General features: G+C 32.0%; 2 protein-coding genes across 2 annotated transcripts in view; one reads left to right on the top strand and one right to left on the bottom strand.

Moving 5' to 3' along the window:
* LOC129215998 (protein FAM89A-like) overlaps positions 1-18,951 on the bottom strand; it is a 260,114-nt gene that overhangs the window by 58,416 nt on the left and 182,747 nt on the right. The gene's annotated exons all lie outside the window — the stretch shown is intronic.
* LOC129215996 (WW domain-binding protein 11-like) overlaps positions 1,408-18,951 on the top strand; it is a 40,064-nt gene continuing 22,520 nt past the window's right edge. The window contains exons 1-6 of the mRNA XM_054850130.1: positions 1,408-1,581; positions 5,582-5,613; positions 6,911-7,004; positions 12,671-12,768; positions 17,150-17,237; positions 17,348-17,422. Of these exons, the coding sequence (XP_054706105.1) occupies positions 1,518-1,581; positions 5,582-5,613; positions 6,911-7,004; positions 12,671-12,768; positions 17,150-17,237; positions 17,348-17,422 (451 nt within the window). The 5' untranslated portion in view covers positions 1,408-1,517. The remainder of the gene's footprint in view (positions 1,582-5,581; positions 5,614-6,910; positions 7,005-12,670; positions 12,769-17,149; positions 17,238-17,347; positions 17,423-18,951) is intronic.

Genomic DNA, 18,951 nt, shown 5'->3' on the forward strand with positions numbered 1-18,951 from the left:
AAACCGCAGTATTGTACTGTGAACTCATGAAGCTGAAACCTTGAATTTTGCAGAGTTCCTTCATAACACCAATATCACACTTATTCCATACAACACTACATGGCTCAGTGGTTACGATCCTTGAACCAAATTGATTTTATTCTAATAGGCACTTGCTTTTAAAAAATTCGTAAAAGAAGTTTTAATTTTACTAATGAGAAAATCGTTTTATAATTGTAAATGGGACAGCTAAATTTATTTTATCCCATTTAAGGTTTTGAGGAGTTTAAAATTGTACAGGTAACTTTCAATTAACAATCAAACTCACTTACTTTTCAAAAGAATAAAATTTTTATTACAGTAAATAACATTGTGGATTCTTAAATTAATGCTAAATTAAAGTTAGCCATAGTTTTAGTAATCATCTATGTTTATAAAAATTTAAAGAGTTTTAAGTTGCAAAATGTTACTTGTGTACACGATGTGCACGTCTCAAAAATGCATTTTTTTTTCAATGAACAAAATAAATAAATAAACAAAATAACACCACACATATGTAAACAGTATGAGGTTGGGTAGAAAATGATTTGCGTAAGTGATGTCAAACAATTTTTTGACAAATGGTTAGCAAGCAATCCATTCAGAAAAACATAGATTACTAAAAGCTATGAAGACCATAAAATTTTGAATATGACATTATTTAATGAGTTTGTCACTTATTTTCAGTTTATACTAATTTACAAGTAAATCTGACGGCTTCATAAGCATTTGCACAAACATTCCGTCAGAAATAAAACTCTTATAAAACAGACTTTATTTAATTAGGCTATTTAAACTGATTTTTTTACTTGTAGCTACAACACAGAACATGTAAAACAGGGTAATTCCTGTTGTCATAACCTCATAAACACCCGCTAATACAAAACTCATTTTAGATTTAATGCAACAAACAAAATAGAAAAAAGAAACAGACAAACAAACAAAGCGAAAAACTAAAGTGATGCCAATATATTTTCTGTAGTCTTTCATGAAAAGTATTTTCGTTTCCTTGTGACATTTAAAAGATTTGATGGAAAATACATTGTTGAAAATTCATATAATAGATGATGCTTCAATCAAGTTTCAATATGTTTTCAAAATGAAACATTTCATTCAAAATAGTGAAATCCGACTAGACACTCTTAAAGGTTGCGTTTGACGAGCTCCACCGAGAGCGACCGGTTAGTTAATCGGTGTGACAGCTAATGATCACGTGCTCCAATCAACCAATCAACTGCTTAGAATGGTAACCGGTGAGGTTACCGGTTGATCATAGAATGCTGCGGTTTGTAACTGGTTACTTACCGGTCGACCGGTGAGTTTCGTCGAACGCAACCTTACTTTCATACGCGAAGCTGTTTACTGCTACTGCTACTAACACCAGCGATCCGCAGGATTTTCTTGGCTTTTTGGTGAAAATTTTTGTTTTGCGAAGTCGAAGTCCCACAAGGTTGTCTTTTTCTAAATACTAATCGAGAATTTAAGTAGAAAAATCAAAAATGGGAAGACGATCTATAAATACCACCAAAAGTGGGAAATACATGAATCCCACTGATCAAGCTAGTAAGTTTTCGCTTCATTTGAATAGATCAGTTTCGTACAAACATGGGATAATATTATGGAAATAACTTCGTGGTAAAATGTCTAGCGTGCTTTTAAATATTAGGCTGTTTTAATCATTTTACTCTGTATTTTTATATCTGTTTTTACGGTGAATATTTTGTCTAATATGTCGATTAAATAACCTTTTCGGTTGTGATGAATGACAATATCTGTACTTTAATAAATATTAAACACATTGGCACAAATAGAATAGTAATGTGCCTTTCTTGTACGCATTCCTGGTATGATCAGCTGGATTTTTTTTCATTTCAATTTTTTAAGAGAGTTATTTATGTCAGAAACATACTTTTTTCTTCCATTCAGAGACATGATTTCTATGTCCTCCAAATGTTGTTATAATCAATTGTGCTGCACATGCAATTTAATCCTTACTTCTCAGAATTAATTGAAAAGCATGGTGGGTTGACAATTCGTGAAAATTTTCAATGCTGCAACTATTCCCCTAGGCCAGCGTTTCTTAAATTGTGTTCCGCATAACACTAGGGTTCCATGAAGATCACCTAAGGGTTCCAGGAAATTTCAATTCTTTCTTTTTTCAAAACGCTCAAATTAGTCACTTAAAAATAAGAGAATGTGGGAATTAATTGTTTAGTGAGTATTTTTCGAGTGAATGGCTGAGAAAATATCCAGAGTGGATTAAAAACCCATTTATTGTCTATACATGGCTTTGAATTATGTTGGTTCTAGGATGCAACTTTTTTATTGAAAAGGTATTTGAACTTTCTTTTCACTAAAAATTCAAATTAAGGCCATTCAGTGAAATTCTGGTAAGATTTAAAAAATGGAGGTTTTCAACTGTCATGAAATTTCACTGGGCACTTTTACCTTAATGTGTAACTTAATGTGAGTGCTCAACATATGAGTGGACAAAAAATAAATGTAGTAACAAACTTTATGCTGAACCTGATATATGAGTGCAACTGTCATTTGTAAAACCAGATTAGAAAAAGGTATACCACTCATATCATTAAAATTAAAACTTCAAAATTAGCTTGAAACGAGTTGTTTAAAGAAGTTAAGAGAGATTTGGAGTTAATATTGAAATTACTTGTTTTAGGTCAAGGATGTTTTTTTAGATATAGATTGAAGAACTTTTATTGAAAACAAGCCATTCCTAGAATGTAGTACAGTAAAACCTTGATATCTCAAATCTCTCGGGACGAGGAAAAATTTCGAGATATCGAGTTTTCGAGTTATAAAGGTTTTTAAAAAATTATACTAGTGGGCAGTTCTCAAAAGGTGGGAGCAAACACAGACTTCAACTTTGAAGCTTCAACACCAAATAACTTTCATTTTAATTAACTCTAAAACTTTTTGAGGTAAATTATAATGCTGTATAGAGACAAGAATTGACATAAATTATGGAAAAAAAGCTCTTCAAATGCCCTTAAAAAATATTTTCTTTGCTAAATGGCACAATTTTGGACATACCAAAACGTTAACTGAGCAAATGTACCATTAAAAAATTTTTTTTTTAATTATTTCCATACGTTTCAAAAAAAAATTAAAAGCATGAATCTTACACTGAATAATTTTTTGTTAATATTTTACAAAAGTAACAAAAGTAAAGACAGATTATTTACTTTGTAAACGATTTTAGAAAAAAGTAAGTTTGAAATTTGATTCATGTCCAAAAGTTACGATCTTTACAATGCTATTATTTGAGAACTAAGTATATGATGTTTTCGTTTTAAAGGTATTTATCGATCCTCAGAATCAGTTTTTAATTGTTTAAAAGTGTTTTCATAAGCTTTTATGCAGTATCTTAGAAGAAAAATAATTTTTTCTTAAACATACATGTGAGATGTCCAAATGGCGTTACGATCTTGACGCCGATAATTCTGTCCGTTTATTTATAATTTTTTTATAATCCACTGTCTTCTAACATCAATAAAAAAAGATTATTATGATGTTATCTTTTTTAATCCATTGGTATTTTGCATAATTAATACGTTACACATTGAACAATACATAAATTACAGTAGAAACATGGCTTGTTATGATCAAACGAAAGCCATTTTGCGCGAAAATTGCCAAGCAAACCTCCGTTGGCGACAACACAGTATACGATAAGCTAAAGATTACCAGAGGGGGATTCCAGTTTGACAAATGTAGTTAATCGTCAGCTGCACCAGTTTTGGCGCCTTTATCACCTGCGCTAGCAATTTTTTTTCCCACCGCTTTTATTATTTTAGAATTTTTTTTTCTCTTCTTTCTTTTAAACATAATTTAACGATCTCCAAAAAGAAATACGAATTTCTTTTTTCAATAATTTTTTTTAGACATTGTTTTAATTCTTATGACATTAGAAAAAAATTCATTATTAAAACTGATGTCACTTTTTATTCTTTCATAAAGCATATTTTGTTTATTTTTCCTTTAAAAATATATATGTCGTATTTGTCTCTATTTTTATTCCTTATTTGTCCCAATAAATCAAACTACAAGTTTGTATAATTATTTCCATGAAGCTTTTTTCTACCTTTCATCAACTTCTTCAAAATCATTCTAAAACTTTATTATATGTAAAGAGCAGTATGTATAGCCATTCAAGTACTTCATTAATATCCTCTTTATCATTAAATTGCAAAATTCAAAAAGTAGTATATAAAATTTTCATTGGAAAAGTTAAAAATCAGATTAACAGGTGTCAAAAATGGTGAAACTTACATTATGATGATGTCCAAAATCCGTTACCTACAGGACAACAATGTCCAAAATGTGTTACCTACAGACTGCTAATTTAATTTGCTAATTAACAATTTTTACAAATACCTGCTGTCTTTTCATGTTCATATATTGTGTTCTAGTTATGTATACTATAGAATAAAAGCAAAATTGATATCAAATTCGAAATTTTTTGAAATTGCTCAAAGTTAACTTTTTTGTTCCCACCTTTTGAGAACTGCTCTAGTAACTCTCACATTTACACACACGTATGCTGTATGCATTTATATATGTACTATGGGACCACTTCGAATTACGCTCGATAAAGTAGTCTTCAATATTTCACTAGATTTGAAATTTTCTAATTGTCGAAAGTGCACAGAATGAGATTTTGAAATGAACAACCATTTCAACTTGGTTTTTTCACTTAAAAATTTAAAAATTCTAATTTCATCTTTAACCAGTAACCTCACATTCAAAAAGTTCTCAGCAGCCATTTTGTAGGATTTAAAAAAGCTGAATGATGAAAATGAGGAACGCATTTTCCGTTTTCACTTGAAAATTGACGGACGAAAAATCGAACACCTTTCCTGAAGTGGACAACATGTTCGAGAGAAATGCACAAAGATTCTAAACTCTGGGGAAAACACTGCACACCTTTCATGCCAACACTCCCCTATTATCTTGCGCCAATCCTCTATTCACAAAATTTCCAAGAAAAGGGATGAAAAACGTTAAGCAATTGTCTCTGGAAGTGGTTTTACTACAAAAATTGCCAAAGCAAAACGACAATTGAAACTTGCTTCTGTGCAAAAATTTCGACATATCAAGGGTTTCGAAAAAAATTTTTCGAGATAACTATGGAAAATACATAAGGGTTTTTATAGAAAATGCTGGGGAAAATTTTTGTTTCGAGACATCAAGGGTTTCGAGATAAGAAGGTTTGAAATATCGAGGTTTGACTGTATTTAAATAATACTGTTGAGAAAAAACAAGGGTTCCATGAAGAAAATCGACATTAAAAAGAATTCCACTTGTCAAACCAATTAAGAAACGCTGCCCTAGACGGACCCTCCCCCCTTCCCCATATTAATGACACTTGCCCCCTGCCCCGTCCCCTTTTTTTAATAGAATATGTGATTGGTTTAAACTTCTTTTGTGATTATTTTTAATTTAAAATTTGGTTTTCTAGGATGATTCTAAAGTGATCATTTTTTTAAATGTTATAAATTTTGAGATTTCAATTTCCTTACCAAGAAGTATTTTATTTTAGGAAAAGAAGCAAGAAAAAGAGAATTGAAAAAGGTAAAAACTGCTTAATGTTTTGTTATTCTTACTATTTTTAAAAATGAAACATGTTTTACATCTTGTCTTTCATAATGTCTTTTTAAACATTATGTTTTTAAATTTTGTTTCACATACATGTCTTTCGAGAGTATTTTGTATTTACGTTAAAATTGACTTTCCAACTTTTGTAAATGAAAATATTCTGTAATTTGAATTAATTTCATGAAATAACTTGAATATGGATTGGGAAAATATTTCATCCATTAAAAAATATGTTTTTCATACTTTTTCAATAGATTAACTCAATAATTCTCATATTTAAACTTGTTCAACAAAAATTTGAAGAAAAATTTAAGCCAAATTTGAAATTTTATTTAATGAAAAAATTAAGGGGAGAAAACATAAACTCTGAAGGTAATAGCTTGAGAATACTAGAGAGCTCTTCAAAAAAGCAGTCAATAGTAGATTGAATAATAACTAAGACAAAGAGTATGATGCATTTTTAAAAGTAAACTGCTAATTTAAGTACTTTTAAAATAAGAAAAATTAACTTACAGATGGAACTGTAAATTTCATTTTAAATGATTTCATATTACAAAGCAGCAGTCCTTATAATTATTATTATTGTTTAATTGACCTTTGAAAAGATTTGGATTGCTAATTGGTGCTGCTGTATATAGAGGATTCATTAATTACGTAAGGATAATTTTGACAAATTTCGACCCTCCCCCCATGTAAGGGTATGTAAGATTTTTCAAACTCCTCCCCCCTTTTCTTATGCAAGATTCCAATTTCATTTTTCAAAATAACAAAATAACGAATCTTACATCACTGAAATCAAAATGAAATTCATTATTTTTAAACTAAACCTTTTTGTGCAAAGACATATTTACTAAAAAGTTGAAATCTAGACTGAATGATTTTTCGACATTTTTTTGTATATGATGCGATATGAATTAAAAATTAAAACATGTCATACATAATGCAATTCTTTTATTTTTAGACTATTCATTCTTTGTGAAACAAATAAAAAACAGCTCATCCTAATACATGTATTACTTTCCAGACATAAATGAAATATAATCCCTGTCAAGCCACTTGACAGCGCGATTTCAAATATAAAATATCGACTTGGAAAATATTATGTAAGAATGGGTTTGACCCCCCCCCCCCCCCCCGCCAAAGTAAGGATATGTAGAGATTTTTTTCAACCCCTCTCCCCCTCGGGATCCTTACGTAATTGATGGATGCCCCCCATAGACTATTTGACAATAACTTTTGTAGAATTATTTATATTTGATGTTGAAATTTCCAGAATAAAAAACAGAGACAGATGGTGCGTGCTGCTGTTTTGAAGGGAAAAGATCCTCTACAACTTATTAATGATATGGAAAAAATTGATGAGATGGGTAAGATACGTTATCAATTTCGTTTTTGTGTACATACTAGGGCTGGCAGATGCATCGCTAAAACCAGTGTACATCCTACATTAACTGATTTAGAATTTTTCTCTAAACCGATGCATTGATACCGCACCGACTAAAAATCCAAGCACCAATGTACAGACACCTGTCTATGGTCATTGCCATCTTAATGTATTAATTGTTTCAAAATGCTGGTGGAAGCAGGGGCGTCCCGATGGGACGTCATCGTGACCTACCGAAAATGTCCTTAGTCAACTTTTTTTTTCCGATGGTTCAGTAAATATGAAAACTGCACTGCAAAACTTTTTTTTTCTCATTAGATACATGTCTGTGTTCATGCTCGTAATTTATCATTTGGTAAAACTCAGTATCATTCGTTAAATTAAAAAATCGTCCCTTCCCAAACAAAGTTCCGGCTTCTCTGTTGTGGAGATAAGCAAATAAAAACCTATTACTTTCCCCAAAACTTGCAGGAAATGCAATTTTTTTAGCTCTAAACGGAAAATATACAGTAGAAGACTGTTATAACGCCGACCTATATAACGCAATTCTCTATAAACCCCACGCACAACTTTTCAGAAGTAAACAATTGGTTTTGAAGTTAAAAAACTCTTACTGTTTTGTCTTGCAAACAGAAAAATTGTTAGGCAAATTAAAAACAATTTTTCATCCTTCCATCTTAATTCAAAGTTTTAAAATGAAAAATAGTGTTCACAGTAAAAAGAAAATATCAGATGGCTCTTGAAAATGCAGCTGTTATGCAAACCATGAAGCTAGCAGAAGTGCAGGATAATTCACTTTCTTATGATTGTGAAACATATTTATTTGTGAATGACTAATTGTAATATTGGTGCTTTAATACTCATTGCAGATAACTCATTCTGAAGTGCTAATATATAGATATATTCTGAATATTAGTTTCCAAATTTGTGAAATGATCTAATAATAATGCAAAAATCTGTATAACGCAAAAGCTCTGGTCCCAAGGTGTGCGTTATAACGGTCTTCTACTGTATTGACAAAGTTTATCATATAATCGCGCACCAAAACAAAGAAAAAAACAGCAATGCTTAAATCACAAAATAACAACCAAGATTACATTCACAAATTTTGGTGCTTCGAGTTACCCCTTTTTAAATGCAAGAATATAAGATTGCTTCCATGAGGTCATATCTTTACGTAATAGGTTCATTGTAATCCCCAAACGCATGTCTGTTATATTTTTTGCTATCTTGCACTTTCAATGTTAGTTTTATATTTTTCTGCTTTTGACAATTTATTGCTGGTGCTAGAATCTGTTAGTAATATTTATATTTTTTCGTCTTAAATATGTTTTGTAAAACTTAAACTAGCATTTATAAGTAAAGCTCTTAAAAAAAAAATGTACATCGTGATGCATTGTAACATTGCGATGTAAGGTTGGAGATGCATCACAATGTATAAATTCCTACATCCCTCAGCTCTAGTACATTCAAATGAAATTTTTGGGCTGTGGATAGGGACCATGGGTGCAAGACCTTCCGTCTCAGGACGGATTTCCGTCCTGGAAAAAATTTCCGAGACGGAGGTCGGGACGGAAAGAAATTCGATGACTTTCCTTCAGTTTTTACTTAAAAAAGAAAAATTGAGTGTTTAAAAAATATGCTTTAATTACTGAATTGTTCCATAACTACGAATTTACATCGACACGCTCTCGATTTTCAACCATGGGCTTGTTTTGTTTGCAACGTGCTTTTGGAAGGAGTGGCTTTTAGACTCGCTCCATTATTTCCAACTCACTGCATTGCAGACCGCGATGCTTATCATTCTCCCTGATTTATCTAATTAATCGTCCTCTATTTGAAAATTTAGCCTTTTCTCTTTTCATTTTCGATCATCCTTTCGTTTTTTTTTTTTATTGTCTTAGAGTTGAATCTAAACCCCCGATTGACAGTGATTGCTGACGGGTGAAATGTTTACGCCACAACATAGCGCGTCCACACACCAGGCAAAACGGGAACTATCAGGGACTTTAAAGATTTTAGTGAAAATGGGAATTTTGGAAAGACTCGGGAGAAATTTTCGAGCTTGTTTTGAAACACCGATGGGCAACTGTTCCTGCATTTTCAACATGTTTCTGGTAAAATATTCTTGGACTTGAGGAATCACTAAATTCTAATGTCTTCCAATCTAACACTCGCTAGAATAGAAATATGAGGGGAGGGGTGGGGGCGAGAGAAAGAAAAGGAAAAGAGAAAAATGGCGGCAACACGAATTTGCGAAAAAACTCTGCTCTTGCAAAGAGAGTGAGTCCGCAAATTAGCCCACGATACTGAGGTCTTAAAACATTTGTATTTTTGGACAATCTAAAACGAGGGAGGGGGTGGCTACTCAAGGGATCCAGAATAAAATATCGAAAAACTGAATTGAAAGTCGTTTTTGAAGCTAGGAGTGGTTCGGGATTTTCCCACTGCAAACTCTTAAAAATTTAAAAGTCAAAAATGTTGAGGCTGTCTTTAATGGTGTGGGGAGGTTTTTAAAAAAAATCGGAAATTGGAGTCTTAAAATTAATAATTTAGGCAATCTTTGGTGAATTGCTGAGATGGTTTTGGTGTTCTGAACGGAAAATGTTTTGTAGCTGATGTATTAAAAACTGTTTGAGGCTATACTTAAGTTTCATTGGAGAAAGGGAATTTGGGACCCTTTCCCGAAAAGTGTTTGTAATTGAAGTCTTAGAACTTTTAGGCTATCTTTGGCAATGTCAAGGGAGAGGGGGCTCTGTTTAGGCGAAATTCCGAAACTGGAGTCGTAAAAGCGCAACTTTAGACCGTCTTGGGATTTGGGGTACCCCTTCCCCGAAAAAAATTCGAAGCTGAAGTATTCAGAACTCAGCTTTAGGTTATCTTTGGGGACTAAGGAAGGAATTCGAAGGCCTTCTCTCAATAAGTTTTAGAACTTAAATTTTTTAAATTTCGGTGATGAATAGGGGAAATCGCAAATTTAAGTCAAATTTAGTGAACTTAGGGGAAGAAGTTCGGCGGGGGGGGGGGGGGGGGGGGTGTCTTCCCTGAAAATTTCTCCATGCTGAAGTATTAAACTGTTAATTTGGCTATTTTTGAGTGAGTTAAGAGTTTGGGAATTCGGGGGTTTTTCTCGGAACATTTTCGAAATTGAAGTATTAAAACTTCGGGTTGTCTTTGGTGATGTAGGGAGGGGAGTTGCTCTTTCAATAGAAAAATAAATCTTAAACACAAACTTATACTGCTTTAATAAACACAAAGAGAGGGGGGTTGGGGTATTCCGCTGCCCAGCCCGAAATATTTCTGTTTCTGAAATTTTAAGAACTCTGTTTTGGGATATCTTTAGATAACTTAAGGAGGAAGGGAGTTGGAAGCTTCTTTCAAAAAGTTTCCGAAATTAAAATATTAAAACTTTTAGGCGGTCATAAGTCATGTATATAGGTAAGGGGGGTACTGTTCCTAGAAAAAAAAAGTATTAGAAACTGAAGCCTCTTAAAACTCAAATTTAGGATATTTGTGGTAAATTCAGAAGAAGGGGTTCAGGAGTTCTCTTCCGAAAATTTTTCGAAGCTGAAATATTTAAAATGCCACTTTAGGCTATATTTGAGTGATTTAAGAGGGATGTGAGTCGGCGGCCCTCCCTGGGGTGAGGATTCAGTTCCCCTATTGATTTTTTTAAATTAATGAATATTGGAAAGTATACCTCGTTTAAAAAATGTATCTACTTCACTGAAGTGGGTTTTTTTTTTATGGCTAATTTCTCCACCTGCTATCTTACGAAATAATTTATTTCCAAATGAAGACTATGGGGGAATGGTGCCAGTTTATTATCATTAGTCGCCCATACCCTTCCCCACCTTTCCTTCTTTTCTGGTTAAATTGGCACTAACTTGGGTAGACTTTCCGATCAGAATTGATTTATGTTGCAAAAGTGAAAAATCTTATATCCCAAGCGATTTTATTGCTGCAATAAAAATGTTTGCGATTGGCAAAACACTAACGGCGGGGAGCCCCGAACGCTTTTAGCCCTATCCAACATCGTCTAAAATTGCGCTTTTGGAACTTCAATTTCGAAATATTGCCGAAGGAGAGTTCCTGAACTCCATCCCTTCGATAATGCATTCAAAAAGCGTATAAACGTTATGAAAGATGGAGTACAATTTCGTTTTTAAAGCTTCAATTTCGAGGAGAGTCCAGAGCCCCCCCCCCCAACCTAATATTTTTGAAAGTCGCCTAATATTGTGATTTTGAGGCAATCAGTTTGAAAAAAATGATGTTAGAGAGTCCCTGAACCCCTTCTTTCCCTAAACTTTATCGAAATGGCCTACTATTGCGTTTTTTGGACTTCAATTTGAAAAAAAATTCTGGAGAGAAACCCCCAAGAGTCCCCGTTATTGGCGGCTTTTAGGTTTTTGGAATTACAATATCAAAACGCTTAAATGTTACAATCTAAACTAAGTTTGTGTTGTTAGAAAAGTCAAAAGCTTAAAACTTAAATCAGATTCCAAAACTGGCATTGTTAAAATCTACAACATTTACACACATAAATTTTTCCTTAAGCACGCATGCTTGAGGCGGGGGGCTGAAAATATTTTCCGTCTTGAACACATCACCAAACTTGCACCCATGATAGGGACAGCATTAAAAAAAACACTCGAAAAATCCATTTGGAACATTTAAAAAATAGTTTTCGCCACAAAATTAAAAAACTAAATTAATTAAATTGTGTGGTTAATAGGGATCTCATAAAAACTGTCTCATGATGAAGGTAACTCAAAACCTTATAAAATAAGAGGGAATTGCTTTTTTGAAAGAAAACACACGGCAGATACTTGGAATCTCGCCAAAACTTTTATAATCAGATTTAGAAAATACACATGTAAACATTTTTCAATATTTTATTTACATAGGTACTTATTTTGTAAGTACAGATACAAAACTTTTAACCACTAGGCCTTCTACACACAAGGTGGTTAGTTAAATCAATTTTTCGTAAAAGTTAACTGCCGACTAGTGGTTTTTGTTGCAAATTTATAGTGTTTGAGGCAAATTAGCTGAATCAACTTTTTTTTTCCTCAAAAATAAAGGGTATATAAGAAACATAATTTCATTTCTCACGTCACTTGACTTAGCCGAATTTATTCAAGCAGTTGCTCCACAACACTGTTAAAACTGAACCAAGTTGATTCGTGTATTGAGAGAATACTTTGGCCATGTCCTTTTAGTTGATTCTACTCATTGGGATAAAATCGGTTAGAGGCGCATGTGCTTAAAAAGTTGACTGTCGTGTGAAGGATGCCGGACGATTCCTTCACATTTCTACCTGGTTACACTTCCTAATAACCACCTGTTCTTAAGTTGATTTAACTATGTTGCCTCCTGTGCAGGGTGTGTTATCCTTTGTAGTTTGACTCTATATGAATTTTCTAGTGGTAAACTGGTTTAAAATCGCATTTGTCAATTGAAAATTTTACCACTTGTTTTATAGAAATCCAATATGATTGAAATTTTCATATTCCACACCAAAAAAAAAAAAAAAATCACCAAAAGAAAGAAAAAACGACCACACAAAAACATGTGAGTGTACTCACTATTGTGTTTTTTTAGTTGTCTTTTGCTGATACTTTTCATTTGTAACATTTTTTATTTTAGAGTATAATGTTAATGCACCTCCTTTGCTGAATGAAAAAGTACTGAAAGATAAACGAAAAAAGTTGAAAGAAACCTGGGATAGAGTGATGAGACTCTATGTAAGTATGTCTAACTGAGTCTAATTTTTAATGCTTAGTTTCTTTGACAGAATTTAAACTTTGAAGTTAAGTGTTTTTCGTGAATTTTTTTAACAGGAAAGAAATAGAATTTGTTTAAACTTTGGGGATATTTTATTTATTTTTTGAAGTAACCTTGCCATTTTTTCCAAGTCATTTCCTCCAGAAATAGTGAAGTTAGCATCTGCTGTCCATGGGCAGTCGCCATCAGAGCTTGTTGTTGGTGGGCATTACCGAAGCCACAATGTTTTTCTGTAATCATTGCATTTTTTTTCTCCTGTAAACAACATACAGTGGCTCCCAAAAGTGTTCGTACACTTTGAAATTTTTTAGTAAAACCAAAATAACTCGAAACTGAATTTGAATATGGAGTCCAATATTTTTTCATATCATTCCTATGTCATTCTAAATACAACTCGTTGGTTTTTTCAAAATATTGACGGATCTTCTTTTTGAAATGGGTCAGAAAACGAAGAGACAGAGAAATAACACTCCACAAAAGTCATCGTACACTCAAATATTTTCGAATAAATTCATGATTAAAATTATCATATGCCGTTTTATTAATATTTTTGCATTGTGTTGACCCTTATAAGCCATTTGGCTTTATTTTTTTGTTTATTTATTCCTTAATATTGTGCTTATTGCTATAAAATCGCTGGTATTCGTAAAAAAAACGCAAACACCATTCAAAATTTGAATTTTTTTCCCACAGTGTTGGTAAATTGGTTTGAAATGACTCTAAATTAGTTAATTTATTTGTTTGTATATTAGAATACTTGATAAAATGCTTTAAACAAAAGAATCGGACCGAAAACAAGGTAAGAAAAGGTCAACCGGCAAAGTTGGCAAAACGTAATCGGAGATTTAAAGTTGAAAAAATTATGAAAAATACACATTTGAGTGCTGTAAAAGTTTCTACAGAGTTAAAAGAAAAATTTTACGTTTTATTTTCACCTAAAATTTTTCGCCAAGTTCTCTGATTAGCTATATTAAATGGGGCCTCTTCCCGCAGAAATTTTCTTAGTCGTGCGAAAAACAGAAAGCTTATGCTTTTCGTTGCAAAATCAAGGCTAAATAACCTCAAAACGTTTTAGAATTACGTCTTACTTACAGATAAAAATGAATTTAACATTTTTGGTTAAGTTGTTGCATAATTGTAAGTAAAAGAAAAAATTAGGAACTTAATTTTAAGAACTTAGTTGGATCAGTTAATGACGACGGTGGAGGTGTTCTAGTGTGAAGGTGCATATCAGCATCAGGACTTGGTAGTTTTGAATTTTTCGATTAAATAATGAATCATGCTGTTCCTTTAAATATTTTAAAAACCAATTTTGAACTCTTACCCAAAAATTTGGTTATTGGAAACAACTTTGTTTTTTATCAAGATAACGATATGAAGCACACGGTTTTTAACGTTTACGTCTAGTGCCTCAAAAATTGTCCTAAAATTTAGAAAATACCCCCTCAATCTCCAGATTTGAACTTAATGTAACGTATTTAGAGATATCTATAGGCTTGATTACGAAAATACAGCTTTAAAACGAAAATAGAGCGAGAAACAGTAAGACTCGAAGTGTGGTTGAACACTTACTCAGAATTTACGCAAAGAAAAAGAATGAAGACGTTTAAAAGGTGTTATGAATACACTATGATATTCTACTAATTAATAACTTAATAAAAAGTTAGATTATTCAATAATATATAGACATTTTATAAAGTGTACAAAGACTTTTGTGACATAAAATTTCCGGCACTTTTTGGTTTTCCCCCGATAATTCGGATTAATTGGAATCGGACCCAATCCGGAATATTGAAAATCAGGATTATTCAGAGAATGAAAAAAAAAAATAATAAAATAAATCATATTGGAAATCACCTTTATATGAAACACATAGAATTACTCATTAACAGTAATCATGTTTACTTTGTTATTACAAAGTCTGTAATATTCTGCTGTGACAGTTCAGTACGGTACCTTTTGTGGGTCGCAGGGTCACGCAGCCACTTGAGCATAAGTATTTCATTGGGTGTTGTCTCCACCTGACGCTCAAAGTAACTCATTAATTGTTCTAAATGAGATGTTGCTTCATGATGGCTCGTAACTTTTGGTTTATCATCACTGATAATTGTGTTTTTGACTTGATCATCATCATTTTCTTTATTTCTACATCATGCGATTATTTCGTCATCTGTAAGTGATGTATAACCTTGATTGTTTTCTGTTTCTAACCAGTTGTTAACATCACTGATATCCACATCTAGGCAACCATCAATTATTTTGAACAAGTTCACAAAATTGTCAGGTGTGCTATTTTCTCTTTCATTCTCGTTCATACCTCCTTCTGATTCAAGGTGTGATCCAAGAAATCACAATTTGCAGGCCACAAATTCTTCCACGACTTTCCGGAGAGTACTCTCAGAAACCCGATTCCAAGATTCAGCAATCATATAGATCACTTTCTTCAGGATACAAGGATTAACCCTCTCACGGGCAAGACCGTGTTAGGTCATTGATTGAGTTCGTTCCCTTTTCTTGGCAATGCAACTTGTGAATCAATTTTTCTCCCCGATGGGGAAAAAAATTGGTTCAACAGTTGTATTGCAGAGAAAATGGAACTCAAAGAAAAGCATAAATTGGTACATTTTTATCTAACTTTATGATTCATTTATTGCTATCAGTCAGGTGTTATTATCAATATCAGTGTATCCTATTAAGCAGACTACTGTATTAATGAGTTCATCAAAAATATATCTGGGTTTGAACCCAAGAAAATATGGTAAGCCAAGCTAAAAATAAAATTAAAGAAAAAAAAATCTTTCATTATTGAGTTTTGTTGCTGTTTTTTTTTTTTTTTTTTTTTTTTGCTTTGTTACGTTTTATTGTCTGCAAACACTTATGGGTCATTCTTCAAAAAGTGTAACTTTTTTGTCACATGCCTTTTGCAGAAAAATCTTTAAGGAACAATTTATTCAACAAAGCTTTTTAATTTCATCAAAAATATATCTATTTAAACCTGCCAACATTTTTTTAACAATAATTTTTATTTTAGTATATTTTTGGTACACAACATGTGAATTCTCACCTCCGTGGCATGTCACACACCTGGTGTAGTTGTTTATGTTGCTTAATAACTTGTTTAATTAAAAGTATTTATTTATTTATTTCTTATTCCTTTCACAAGTGTCTCAAATACTTATTGTTTAAGTATATTTAATTTTTTAATATTGTATTTTAGTTCATTTTTTTAGGATAAGTAGTCATGTCACACAAAAATTGCTCACCTCCATTTCCCAAACTTAAAATGCCATTCCTCATTAACACGTGGCAGTAATGACATCAAATTTTCAGGGGAACCCCCCTGTTTATTTTCAGCCATAGTTGAAGTTGTGAGGTTTTTGTCAAAAAACTAGGAGTTATAGATTTTGTTGTAAAATCTTAGTGTGGTTATTCTGACTTCTCACCTCCGTGAACTCAAATTTCAGAGATGTAGATTAATGTAAAAAAAGAAGTGAACATGTTTTCATGTGCTTGACCTCTGCAGAGTGTAGCTACAATGAAAAAATATATTTCCCTGAAAAATGTATCCATTAGGCCTATATTAATGGAAAATTCCTCACCTCCGTGACATACCATATCAATGTCATTATTTTTGAGGTGAAAATAAATGATGGAGGTTGAATACATCAATCTTAGGCATTCTACCACAATTATAAATTGCCAGTATGTTATCAAATTTACTAAATACTATTTTTAACACACATTTAAACTAAAACGATAACTACTAATTAAGCCGTACTTTAATTAAGAGAGCTTAATATTAAATTCCCACTAATAATTAAAATAGCTCATTGTTTCCACAATTAACAAAATAACTACTTTGATATTAAATTAGCCTCGATTTTTAAATATTAAAAGTTTTTTTTTTATTTCTATGAACAAGGCATTATAATTATTTTTATTAATGAGTAAAATAAAATAATTGTAACTTAGCTGGGCCATTGTTTGTGGTTACTTCTAGTAGAAAACATTCATGTAAAAATGCAAAAAAAAAAGTTTCGAAATTTAAAAATATTTGCATTCAAAAGTTACGTTTTTTGGAGACTGACCCTTTTAAGAACCTTGAGTTTAACATTTTAAAATGAATCTATTTTTTTTAAAAAGATTTTTACTTACTACAGACTGGTAATGTTTAAAAAACTGAAAGCATTCACTAAACACCAGATTATATTTATAACCATTTTTATTAAGTTATAACAATTGTAAAGATTAATTCATTTTGAAAAAAAAAAAAAAAAATCTGTAAGTTGTATTAATATTTCTATGTGTTGCTTTGTCTGATTTTTTTTAAATAACTTGCAGTTCAAAGAAGATAGAGAACGATTCAATGAATTGAAAAAACTTGAATTAGAATATGAAGCCAAACGATCGATTCTTGTGAAGTATTTTGGTAACTAATTAATTGTTAATATATTTAAATAGTAATTATCAGCTCTTTAAATTGATGTAGTGTACTGTTTTGTTTTTTCAATGCAAAATATTAACTTTTTTCTTCTCTAGAATCTGTTCGCATTGCACAGCAAGTGCAAGTCGATGAAATCCCTTTACCTGACACCCCAGAAATACCATTGTTTTGTAAGTTTTGAGCCGTCTTTTGTTCTTTATAAAGATTTACTTTTTGTTTTAATACCAAATTTTGATCAAATAATGTTTTAAATGATTTTTGGTACACATAGAAACTTTGGTAACTCGACACACGGATAGCTTGACTACCCCCATAACTTGACATTTATTTTTCTTATGGATAGCCCAATGCTAATTTCAGTGGGCAGAAACCTCCCTAACTCGACACACATTTGCAAAACCCCTATAAGTCGACATTCAACTGCTTTTGTAGTCCAATTTCTGTTATCGACATTCTTTCATATTTCGAGAGAATTCAATCCAGTCTACTCACTCTGTGCTGTTAGAACAATTCTAAAAGGGTAGGATAAATGTACCCATGGAAATCCTCTAGAGCAGCAATAGGCAACATATATTAACTGCCAATCAACTTCCTAAGTTTGGTGAACAATAAGATTGACTTGTTGGGGGAGGGGGGATGATCCTCCTTTCTGGTAACTGGCAACAGCCCATTCAAAACATTTTCCCACTTTAAAAATTTGTGAAACATCCATACTAATTTTTATTTGTAATCTATTATATAGTAACTTCTATAAAGTTATATAGTAACTTTTATGGAGATTTTTCAAGAACAAAAGGCAAAAAGTAGCTTTAATTAATTTTAAAAGTTATGGTTCTTCCAGCAATTCAAAAAAAGTTTGGAAGGGAAATCAAATAACTTTTGATTAAGAAGTTGAGCCCAATTTTTTCCCAGAAAATAACTTTTATTTAAGTTGGCCTGACAAAAAACATGATCCAGAATGTTGTCACTATCGACTGAAAACGGACTCAAGATCGACCCGTTGAATGTGATCGACGGGAAGCCTACTGCTGCTCTAGAGAAAGAAGGCACCATGACATGTTTTGCACATACTGCTCATATGTTGTAGACAAAACTTTTTATCTTAACAGACCTGACTTACAAGAAGCTTTTTCACTTCTTTTCGAAAATCATGTATTTATTCCTCACAAGGTATTCAGGTAATATTAGTGATTTTATTATGTACTTTTCAAAGAAAGAAACCGAAAATAAATACTATTTACTACAATTAGTTTTTAGATTGTGAACGTTAACATTAGTAAGTAGGTGATACAGAAACTCTTTAGGAGTTAAAATAATGTCACCTCAGTAAGTGACTCAGTAAGCCCTGAGGTGACAACTTACTGATGTCACCTCAGTAAGTTGATATCCGCTGAAATCGGCATGTTTTCATGTTCCCTTGACGGGAAAAAATTAAACGGTTTAAAAACTAACGGTTTAATAACGTGTCGAATTATCGAGGTTCCACTGTATCTAATAAACTGTATCCACTAATAATAATTATAATGTTCTACTGTATCCACTAATAGCTAAATTATTGTTAAAAGTTGAACTTAGGATGAATCTGATAATTTTAAGTTCTTAAATTCAAATATGTGTGTTATTGTTATTCTTAAACTCCATCGGAATATTTCATTTTTAGTTTATTCTTAAATCCTTTTCCATATTTTAATTTAGAAAG

Source organism: Uloborus diversus, chromosome 2 (assembly GCF_026930045.1).
Source record: "Uloborus diversus isolate 005 chromosome 2, Udiv.v.3.1, whole genome shotgun sequence".
Taxonomy (NCBI): domain Eukaryota; kingdom Metazoa; phylum Arthropoda; class Arachnida; order Araneae; family Uloboridae; genus Uloborus; species Uloborus diversus.